General features: G+C 45.8%; 2 protein-coding genes across 2 annotated transcripts; both read left to right on the top strand.

Moving 5' to 3' along the window:
* The first annotated feature begins 700 nt into the window (after positions 1–700).
* Positions 701–3,216, top strand: LOC104591075 (U-box domain-containing protein 33-like). The gene is made up of 3 exons (XM_010249870.3): positions 701–1,307; positions 1,984–2,754; positions 2,829–3,216. Exons 1-3 carry the CDS (start codon positions 900–902, stop codon positions 3,009–3,011), a joined length of 1,362 nt encoding a protein of 453 aa, XP_010248172.2. The 5' UTR covers positions 701–899; the 3' UTR covers positions 3,012–3,216.
* Positions 3,217–7,390: 4,174 nt separating this feature from the next.
* On the top strand, positions 7,391–11,359 carry LOC104591118 (U-box domain-containing protein 33-like). The gene is made up of 3 exons (XM_010249908.3): positions 7,391–8,696; positions 9,947–10,708; positions 11,046–11,359. Exons 1-3 carry the CDS (start codon positions 8,157–8,159, stop codon positions 11,226–11,228), a joined length of 1,485 nt encoding a protein of 494 aa, XP_010248210.1. The 5' UTR covers positions 7,391–8,156; the 3' UTR covers positions 11,229–11,359.
* The last annotated feature ends 453 nt before the right edge of the window (positions 11,360–11,812 follow it).

The raw sequence follows: 11,812 nt of genomic DNA, 5'->3' as shown, positions 1-11,812 counted from the left end.
TATAAATCAACTAAGGTAGATGAAATGTATTATTTTTAGTTTTTACTAAATTTTTTAGAAAAATAAATATTAAATTATTTATTTTAGTTTTCACAATACTATTTTTTAACTTGTATTATAGATAAAAGCAGTCCAAAAGTACTCAATGTACAATTTTGTCAAACTAGACATGGATACATCTCTATATCGGTGTGTACCAGACCGTATCCACCGATACGGTGTGATACAGACCAATATGGAGGCATATCGTACCAATAAGCATGAATCATATGATACGTATCCAGTCGTAGCGTATACTGCTTCCATGATCATGGATACATATACGATACACCCCATTCGGGAGTGTCGTATCAATACCTTAATCCTTGGTTAGAACCACAAGCATAAACCCATCTCCTACACCTTCAATTAATGTTGGTAATTCATCTAACCCAGCTAGTTCAGAGATTGATTCAAAAATTTGTACCACTTTTATAGAAAAAAAAAATCTTACGTGTGGGATCATTTTACTAAACTTGACTGTAAGTACAAAAATGAACAAAGGGCAGACCCTAATTATTGTGATAAAAACCTAGCTTGTCCATTTGTAAGTGGTACTAGTTCCTTAATTAATCACTTGTCTAAATATAAATAGTATCCCCTTAATAATATAGACAAGCGACAAATAACTTTTTGCCGGGTCTAGCCGTCGAGGCATGTTAGAATTATTCACAGATGTGTCACTTATCTTAATCCACCGTATCCACGGCTCCGTTGCTTACTTTTTATGCTTATCATCAATTGTTATGTTGATGGTATTTGTAATTATCTTAATCTGTTTATAGACTTTGCCATCGAACCTTTCTCTATTCCATACATGTGCCTCTACTTTCTTCAACGTAAACCGATTCTTGCCGACAATGGACGCTTGCTCGTCGTCGGAGACGACAGTATTCGAGAGGCAAATTGCTGATCCAATTGGGATGATGGAAGAGCTGGAAGAGAAGATGGTCTCAGTCTTGGAGCTCATGGTTCCACTAAGAAACAGACTGGACGAGTTACAGAAGGAGCGCGACTGTGCTGTCAAAGAAGCAGGGGAGCTGAGGAAAAAGATAGCAGAGGAGAGCTCAAGCTCGAAGAAGCCACAGTTGTTCACCGACTTCTCCTTCTCGGAGATCGAGGCAGCGACTGGAAACTTCGACCCATCAATGAAGATCGGCGAATGGGGATATGGGACCCTCTACAGAGGATTCCTTCGGCACACCCAGGTAGCCATTAAGATGTTCCAGCCTCAAGACTCACAGGATCACTCAGATTTCCAACAGGAGGTAAGTAAAATCTACTGCGACAATCAACCCACCACTGTTACCATTTTATATGCACCATACGTGATATTGATAGGGAGTTCGCTCCATTCAATCTTCCAACCCAAGCTGTAAAAAATTAAAGCAGGGAAGGGATTTCCGGCCAAGCTTGGATAAAGAATGATGACAGAAGGGGCCGCCGGGGCGGCGGGTCTCCATGGACTCGTACCGTGTGAGACCTCTCGGTGACTCTGCCTGTCGTCTGACTGATCGTCACGTTCCAGGCCTCCAGCCGCCCAGTACTGATCATCACCAGGAACTAGAACTACCTAGTAATGATGTTCAATCTCCCAATCTTATCTTGACACGCGGAAAGTTTTTAAGCAAAAAGATCACTGTAAAAAGATTCTTTACGAAATTGGAGAGAGAATGTCCATCGCACCATCGGTCCGTTATTATCGTTTGCTTGACGTCTAAGCTAGCCTTTCAAAATTCAAAAAATATATTAAGAAAGGGGAGGTAAATTTTCAAGAAATTTGAATAGATTATTCATTCAGCGCTTACTTGAAAGATGTTTCAGGCTAAAACTTGAATCTGCAGGTCATTTAATCGTCTTATAGTAGTAGAGCTCTTCTGTCGTTTATCAGAGTAAAAACTTTTGTTGTTTGACATTGATTCATGTCAATTGGTCTGGATTCAGATGGATGTTGTGAGTAAACTGAGGCACCCTAACCTTATCGCTCTCATTGGAGCATGCCCGGAAGCTTGGTCGCTGGTGTACGAGTATCTCCCCAATGGCAGCCTTGAAGATCGACTCAATTGCAGGGACAACACTCCTCCTCTTTCATGGCAAACCCGAATTCGCATTGCCACTGAGATATGCTCTGCTCTCATCTTCCTGCATTCACACAAACCCCACAGGATTGTACACGGGGATCTCAAGCCGGATAACATCCTCCTCGACGCCAACTTCGTTAGCAAGCTCAGTGACTTCGGCATCTTTCGGCTGATTCTGTACGTTGAAAATGCAGCCGGCGGCAGCTCAACAGCATCCTCGAGAACTGACCCAAAGCGTACCTTTATGTACCTGGACCCTGAGTTCCTGGAGACCGGAGAGCTGACGCCGATGTCCGACGTTTACTCATTCGGACTCGTTCTGTTGCGGCTTCTAACAGGAAAACCAGCCTCATCAGGAATAGTGAAGGACGTTCAACATGCATTAGACAATGGCAATTTAGAAGGCGTGCTGGATGAATCGGCCGGAGATTGCCCTTTTATACAAGCCAAGCAATTGGCCGGCTTGGCATTAAGATGCTGTGAAAGAAGCCAGAGCAACCGGCCAGATTTGAGACAAGAGGTGTGGAGAGTGCTTGAGCCGATGACTGCTTCATGTGGTGGCTCGTCGTCTTTCCGTCTAGGGGCCGAGGAACGTCGCCAGCCTCCATCCTACTTCGTTTGCCCCATTTTTCAGGTGAGTTCCAGTGTTGAACCTTGTTCTGCTAGCTGTAGTCTGGTTGCACTGATTGTTATTGTTTGAAATTGCAGGAAGTAATGCAGGATCCACAAGTAGCAGCAGACGGTTACACATACGAAGCGGAAGCTTTGAAAGGATGGCTGGAGGGCGGCCATGATACTTCGCCCATGACCAACCTTAAGCTCAATCACGGCAATCTCGTCCCTAATCACGCTCTTCGTTCTGCAATTCAAGAATGGCTTCAACAGCCTTGAAATTTAAATTTAGTAAATGTATTTAAACACTACTCTTGACTGGTTGAGCTTATTAGTTCAATTATACCAAAGGATGATAAAGGTCCTTGGACATAGACTCGAATTAAGAGGAGGTGATGACATGTAAAAGGAAATCAATTCACAGAGCCGGGTGATTGTGTTGTTCCTGGCATTCCGATGTTCAAGTCATTAGAGTGAAACAATATGCCCGAGTTGTTTTAAGGCTAATAAATGCAACCTAACTTTCAAGTTCTAGGACCTACACGTTCATCTTGTTGATTAACACGTCGTGACAACCTTTGGAATAGACCTGGCAATTGGGTTGGGTGGGTCGGGTTCGGATTGGGTCAAGGAACTTTGGCTTGATTTTGGGCCGGGTTGAATTTCGAGTTGAGTTGTCAAGTGATATACCCTAATCCTAAATGTTTGGGTTAGGGTTGACCCATGGGTCAATTTGGGGCATCCCAAAAAATAATAAAAATTTAAGAAGATACAGAAAAATTACATGAAAAATGTCATAATTAAAAGAGTTAACCTTAAAATTCAAATATAAAATAAAAAATTTGAGCACCGACCCGACCTGGCCCGGACACAGGCGTCGGACATAGACCCGCCGACAGGCACCGACCAGGCAACTTGGCCCAGACACCGACTCGCCAACTGACATAGGCGTCGACCTGACAACCTGGCCCTGGCGTCGACCTGGCCGCCTGGCACAAGCGCCAGCCTGACAACCTTGAGGAGTTCATCACCATACCCCGGTTCTGACGGGATATGACGTCTTACCATTTGAAGGCTTTTCACCCACCTAACCTGCGAGGGCACCACTATATAAGGACTCCGACCCCCAAAGCCAGAGGGTAAAAAAGTATGGTAACCCCCGCTCTCTAGCTCTCTCATTTTCTCTCCAAGCCCTCTGTAATCAGAGTGCTAACTTAGGCATCGGAGAGTCCCCACCGGGAAAATACCCCCGGGTCCTCTGATTCAGTTCCCGTAGGTCCCTCAGCTCCTGCCGTCTACAAAGGAGAGAGTATCACCTCACGCGGAGGGTAGTCGGGTTGCGCTGCACCAGGGAGCTCCACCATCCTCTGAGTTGCAGACCGCCTAGGAGCAAGTTAAGTGACGAGTTCGCCATCAAGCAGTTTGCCATCAGACTGTTCGTCACCAGGCAGTTCGCCATCAGGCAGTTCGCCACCAGGGAGCACTGCCGGGAAGTCCGCCACCAGGCAGTTCGCCACCAGGTAGCTCGCCACCAGGCGGTTCGCCACCAGGGAGCACTACCAGGCAGTTCGCCACCAGGGAGCACTGTCGGGCAGTTCGCCACCAGGCAGTTCGCCAACAGGTAGTTCGTCACCAGGCAGTTCGTCATCAGGCAGTTCGCCACCAGGCAATTCGCCATCAGGCAGTTCGCCACCAGGGAGCACTGCCGGGCAGTTCGCCACCAGGGAGCACTGCCAGGCAGTTCACCACCGGGCAGTTCGCCACCAGGCAGTTCGCCCCTAAGCAGTTCGCCACCAGGGAGCATCACCAGGCAGTTCGTCACCAAGTAGTTCTCCCCCAGGGAGTTCGCCACCAAGTAGCTCATCACCAAGGCACGTCACCACCAGGTCAAACACGAGGTACTTAGCCAAAAAAATTTATACATCACAAAAAATGGTACGTGACCAAAAACGGTTACATCAATTGGCGCCGTCTGTGGGAAACGCTACGAAAAGCTAAGTTCTCGTCCTACAAAAGCTAAGTTCTCATCCTACCAAAGCTAAGTCCTCACTTTTTTGAAAATATCACTTTATAGTTTACATTTTTTATGAACTCAAAAACTATGCAGGGGGCTAACAGACTAAGTAGCTCTACCAACCTTACTTTCTATTTAGATAATGTCTCATCAGTCCTCTCCGCAAGGTCCCCCTACAAATATGAGCTCTTCGTGGATTCCGCGGGAGTTGACGGCCAACAGACTACATAGGCGCCCTTTCCGGTCGAGCCTTCCAAGGCTCCCGTGTGAACTGGCAACCTAAAGTTAGTAGTGCTGCCCCCGAAGGTCGAGCTCCTAGTAGCTTCTTGTAGGAGTGGGTGACCGGCATTACGAAGCTGATGCAGCACAATCATAGCTCGACACCTCACAGGCAAAGCCTACGGGCCACATTACTGCTTAAGACCCGGTCGCCTCTCCGGCACGGGCAAAGTCAAAAAAGAGTAGACTACGAGTCACTCCCAAAAGCCTACGGGCCACATTACTGCTTAAGACCCGGTCGCCTCTCCGACACGGGCAAAAATCAAAAAAGAGTAGACTACGAGTCACTCCCAAAAGCGTACGGGCCACATTACTGCTTAAGACCCGGTCGCCTCTCCGGCACGGGCAAAAGTCAAAAAAGAGTAGACTACGAGTCACTCCCAAAGCCTACGGGCCACATTACTGCTTAAGGCCCGGTCGCCTCTCTGGCACGAGCAAAAGTCAAAAAAGAGTAGACTATGAGTCACTCCCAAAGCCTGCGGGCCACACTATTGCTAAATATCCAATCGCTTTCTCAGCAGGAACAAAATCAGCAAAAGTGAACTATAAGTTGCTCCAGAGCCTAAGGGCTACACTACTGAACTAGCGGAGACCCCCTCGTCTTACTAGCAACTCGCCACATACAGGCAGCTCCCAAAGCCTAACAAATTGGATCAAAACTTACTAGCTCGTCGACTTACAGGCCAAAAGAAATCTACTCCCTTCGCTGAGTTACTCTCAGCTCGGGAGTGGGGGGCAATTGATGAGGGCAGACTTGGCCCTCCAGTGAAATTGCGACATGTGGCACCTCGTGACAACTAGGCAAGCACCCAGGCAACAACTTACCAAGTTGGTCTCCCCCCGGGGCACCGGTCTGGCTAGCCTGGCGCGACCGGCACGCGGCCTGCGCGCGACCTATGCAACCAGGCGCGGCCTGCGCGCGACCTGGCCGGATCAGCCTGCCACAGGCGCCGACCTGGCAACCTGGCCCAGACACAGGCGCCGACCTGGCAATCTGGCCCGGACACCGACCCGCCAACTGACACAGGCGCCGACCTGACAACCTGGCCCAGACACAGGCGCCGACCTGGCAACCTGGCCCGGACACCGACCCGCCGACTGACATAGGCGTCGACCTGACAACCTGGCCCAGGCGCCGACCTGGCCGCCTGGCACAAGTGCCAGCCTGGCAACCTTGAGGAGTTCATCACCGTACCCCGGCTCTGACGGGATATGACGTCTTACCATTTGAAGGCTTTTCACCCACCTAACCCGCGAAGGCACCACTATATAAGGACTCCGACCCCCAAAGCCAGAGGGGAAAAAAGTATGGTAACCCCTGCTCTCTAGCTCTCTCATTTTCTCTCCAAGCCCTCTGTAATCAGAATGCTAACTTAGGCATCGGAGAGTCCCCGCCGGGAAAATACCCCCAGGTCCTCTGATTCAGTTCCCGCAGGTCCCTCAGCTCCCACCGTCTACAAAGGAGAGAGAATCACCTCACGCAGAGGGTAGTCGGGTTACGCTGCACCCGGGAGCTCCACCATCCTCTGAGTTGCAGACCGCCTAAGAGCAAGTCAAGTGACGAGTTCGCCATCAGGCAGTTCGTCACCAGGCAATTCGCCATCAGGCAGTTCGCCACCAGGGAGCACTGCCGGGCAGTTCGCCACCAGGTAGCTCGCTACCAGGCGGTTCGCCACCAGGGAGCACTACCAGGCGGTTCGCCACCAAGGAAAACTACCAGGCAGTTCGCCACCAGGCAGTTAGCCCTAGGCAGTTCGCCACCAGGGAGCATCACCAGGCAGTTCGTCACCAAGTAATTCTCCCTCAGGGAGTTCGCCACCAAGTAGCTCATCACCAAGGCACATCACCACCAGGTCAAACACGAGGTACTTAACCAAAAAAATTTATACATCACAAAAAATGGTACGTGACCAAAAACGATTACATCACTTTGGATTCAGGAAACTATCATCGAACTGCACTTTTTCCTGGCAAATAGTTTCCAAACCTCTGATTCATTACCTTCACAATCATGACATTGACAAACGCCACCTTATTCTCATTAAATGGCCATTTTCCAAATTCCAGGTTGAGAGGGATGCAGGTAAAAAGGTGATGAAGGAGCTTTGAGCATCTCGTTGTTGTTGTCGTATTAACTATATTTGTCGCCATGGTCGCCGATCAAAGGATCCTTGACAGGGGGAAGAGAAAGGGAAACGACTTCGGATTGAGAGATTCTTGTATCACAAGAAAAGAATCAAGAAAGCGCAAACCCTGACCAATGTGCGAACCGATTATAATAACTGACTTAACACAAGTGGACTAGTTGGACAGCTGGATTAACAGAATTTCAACAAATTTATAAGAACTGTCTACAGTGACGGGATCTGCTCCTCACAAATGGGCGTCTCACATGCACATCCACCGTGCATTGGTAACATGTATATGTGAGGCGCCAGGTGTGAGGAGCAAATCCGGTCTACTATTCACATGGGTAGCCACCAATCAGCCGTCTAATTACCTCGTACATCTGTGAGATATGTGGGATCACATGTGGCTGGCACGTAAATAGTTGAACGGCAGAGCGCTCCGTCTCGAGTACGGGAGATCCGAATTCCGGGCTCAGCAGCCCAGTGGCCAGAGATATTACTGTCACCTCAGGTTCAGGCATAGGCAGCCAGCCTCTCCATCCCTATTAACCTAGTTTCTTCTTCTTCACGGCCATTTATTAGCCTACGGTTCAGTTGTCTCTACCCACTTTACAGGATTCTTGTACGAGCACCAACAGTGTGATTCTCGTACCAGAGAGATAACCCAGGTTACCAGTTGAGCAGGGTTGAAACCTTTTCTTTAAAATCCATCGAGCCTCAAGCCCTCAAGCCTTCTGCCATGCTAGCAAGTCGCTGAGATTCTGATGATGGTGGGGCTCAACTCAAACAACAACCCCTTGCCTTTCTTTTCCCTACACGCGATTCATAGGATACATCTCTACAAGTACAACGACTGCTCTGTCTCAGTCTAATAGATTTTGACTCAAATCGTCAGCGTCGAGTCGTCGGCTACTCTCGCTTGAATAGAAGAGTCCAGATCAGTGATCACCCCGAAGTTCTACTACAACTATAAACATCTCTCACAAGCCGGTGAATGTCACAATGGATCTCGGGTGGTCGTCCGTGCGGATTTCCTCACTTGATCGCCAAATCGCTGATTCCGATGGCATGCTGGATGAGTTCGAGGAGAAGATCCTCTCTTGGGTAGAACTCATGGCCAGTCTCAAGTACCAAAGAGACGAGTTGCTGAAACAGCGGGACGACCTGCGGATTGAGTTGCAGAGAGAGCGAGAGTTGCGAGATGGATTGCAGAAAGAGCGTGATGAGTTGAAGAACGAGCGCGATGGGTTGCAGAGAGAGCGTGAGCAACTGCTGTCTGAGCGTGAAAGGGCATTAACTAGGGCAGATGAGATACGGACAATGTGCCAAGAGGCGGTCGGGAGTTCACAGGTGCCCCAGTTCTTCTCCAAGATTACTTCCACGGAAATTGAGAGAGCAACCCTCAACTTGGACCCATCGAAGAAGATCAGTGAAGGGGGAAACGGGAGGAGCGTCTACAGAGGCCAACTTCGAAATACCCAGGTCGCTATTAAGATGTTTGGCTCGGATACCTTGCAGGACCGCAACGAATTTCAAAGGGAGGTAATAACCCTGTGATTCCTTTCACACATTGCTACCTCTATTATCATCGATCATCCAGTCTGATTGGATACATCTGCAATTGAGCCTAATCAGATCATTACCCAATTCAACCCTATTCAAACCCACTGTTTATCTTTGATCGGGAAGAAAACTTTACCATCAGGAGATTCAGGTCTAGACATGGTGTCATACAGACAGACAAAAAATAAAGAAAAAAGACAAAAGAAATATTCCATATTGATTAAAAAAATCTATTGACAAAAATAAGTTGTAATAAACCATATAATATATCCGGGAAAAAAACTTTTCCTACTTTCTGTTCAACCTCTCTTTATTTTATTTTCTTATTTGGACTTCTGGGGCATTCCATCTTCACCATTTGTGCATTTTTATATTTATATTTCTCGTTGTTATCTCCTCATCCAATAAATATATCATGCTTCCCAACTTTATATTTTCTTTTGCCAAAGAAGTACTTCGCATCTTCATACTTTTGTTTTGTTGCATGTAAAATTCTTTCTTGCTTGTCTTAAGTTTAATTTTGAATTGAAAATTGATTTATTCTTTTGTGTAATCTAATTTGAGGATGAAAAGGAGAAAATCTGATTTAACCAAATGAAGATGAAGAGCTGTTTGTGGAGACCGGAAGGAATGTGAGAATAAGTAAAGGGAGTGAAGGAAGGAGACTTTAGAGTTGTGCAACTGTTCCCTTTTTGACTTGTCTAAAATGAAGCTAATATAAATACACCATTTGGGGTACTAGGAAACTTCCATCTTGCAGCCTAGGTTGTAACCTAAAAGGGATCAACGCTCAACGAAATCACCTTCTGTTCATGGACAAGTTTTTGCCTTACATACCCCTGCAATGTTACAAAAATGCTGTTCTTTTTGTGCATGTTTTTAAATTCAAGCATCACTTTGTTACTGAGTTCTATTTGATCTGCACATTGTAATCTTATAATATTTTTAATTTTAAAACATTTTTAGTTGTCTGTTTAAATACTTAAACTGAGTGAGACGTTTATTAAGGAGTTACCTGGATTAGCACCATATATGTGTTTAAAACAGAAAACTGTATTCCACTTTATATGTCGCACTAATCCTATTGACCCATCATCTTCTGTGTTACCAAGGATCTATAATCATCTTTTTGTATTATTATTCTTGATCTGTATGTGAACTGACAATCAAAATCATCAAAGTGCAACAGTGCTGTTTGATAATGGTTCATGCACATTGCTCTGATTTAGGTGGATGTCCTGAGCAAGGTGAGGCATCCAAATATTGTCTCACTTATTGGAGTCTGTCCAGAAGATTACTTTCTTGTCTACGAGTATCTTCCTAATGGAAGCCTTGAAGATCGACTGAACTGTAGGAACAACACTCCTCCTCTTCCATGGCAAGTCCGAACCCGCATTGCTGCCGACATATGCTCAGCTCTCATCTTCCTCCACTCTAACAACCCTAACAGGATTGTCCATGGCGGTCTCAAGCCAGATAATATCCTTATGGATGAAAACTTTGTCAGCAAACTACGTGGTTTCAGCAATTCTTGCTTAATTCCCTACAATGGAAGGTCAGCCAGAACCTCCACACCATGCCGTAGAATTGACCCTATCATCCGTGACTACATCGACCCCGAGTTCCTAGCAACTGAAGAGTTAACACCAGCATCAGATGTCTACTCATTTGGAATCATACTATTATTGCTTTTGACAGGAGGACCAGCCCTGGGTATAGTGCAGATGGTCAAGTCTGCATTAGATACTGATACCTTTCATGAAATATTGGATGAATCCGCAGGGAAATGGCCCCTTCTACAGGCAAAGCAGTTGGCTCACTGGGCACTGAGGTGTTGTGAACAGATGCGGCAGAGGCGACCAGACCTTGGGTCAGATGTGTCGATTGTACTTGAACGGCTGAAGTTTTCATGTGGAGCCTCATCATCAAATCATCAAAGATCCGAGGCACATGGCGAGATTCCATTGCATTTCATTTGCCCCATTTTTCAGGTTGGTAGTAAGCTTGTTCTTTAACATTTATCAAAAAAAGAAAACATTGAAAGTGATGCTAGTTTTTAAATTTTAGATGGATCAATGCATCCTCCTTAATAGGCTTGATCTGCTTTGAGCAATTGTGATGGACCTGGGCTAGAGACTAGGTTTAAAGCATTGGACCTCAATATGAATCGACTTTCCCTCATCCACCATGTCAGTAAGCCAGGAAGAGCATAGATGGCTCAGCAAGCTCTGTTATACTTAAATGGACCATGATCTAGCCAATACAAAATTTAGGTATGCACTTCGTGGTTAAGGTTGTTGAAATTGCTTTTACTTGATGAAATTGCAGGAAATCATGCAGGACCCACATGTGGCAGCAGATGGTCACACTTATGAACGTGAGGCATTGAAAAGATGGCTAGACACTGGTCATGATACTTCACCGATGACAAACCTTCGGCTCCAACACCGCAATCTTATCCCCAACTACGCCTTACGTGCTGCTATTCAGGAGTGGCTACAGCAGTCATGAAACTTTACATGTATGCGATCTTTAATTTCATCTTTCTAAGATGATTTTCCCATTTTGTTGTATGTGTAAAGCATATTACAAAAGATGTACTAAAAGACTTTCAGGTATACAGAAGAGAAGGTTTTATTCAATACTTTGGCAGTACCATTGTTGCCCCATATAAATTCACACTAAATAAAACTCCCATTTTCTGCTACTTAATTCAGTGCTACCTCAAACTCAAAACTCTTAAAAAATTAGTACCATTTAAATCAGTGTTATATTTTATGAAAATACCTAAACCATTTAATTTGGTTCTCTATTTTACTTGGTGCTATTCAATTTGTTGATGCATTTGGTGTTTCCTTAAAATATCCATCGCTATGCTATTGTTGGAGGTCTATCTATGTTTTAGGGATCCTTGTTTTTGAGTTTTGGATTTTCTCCTTTTTTTTTTTCTTTTGGAAAAACACCAGACCAAGCTGGGTGAGTTCTGGTTTAAAAGTGCCTTGCCAAGAAAAAAGATGATGATAGAAAAGCTTCCATAGTGCAATAGTCTGTTCAAATTGGTTGCCTCTTCAGGCTACTTGTATTGCTGCACAATC

Source organism: Nelumbo nucifera, chromosome 1 (assembly GCF_055504915.1).
Source record: "Nelumbo nucifera cultivar China Antique chromosome 1, China Antique-T2T, whole genome shotgun sequence".
In the NCBI taxonomy this organism is placed as follows: domain Eukaryota; kingdom Viridiplantae; phylum Streptophyta; class Magnoliopsida; order Proteales; family Nelumbonaceae; genus Nelumbo; species Nelumbo nucifera.
Note: the sequence above shows the minus strand (reverse complement) of the source record. Positions and strands in the feature narration are given on the sequence as shown.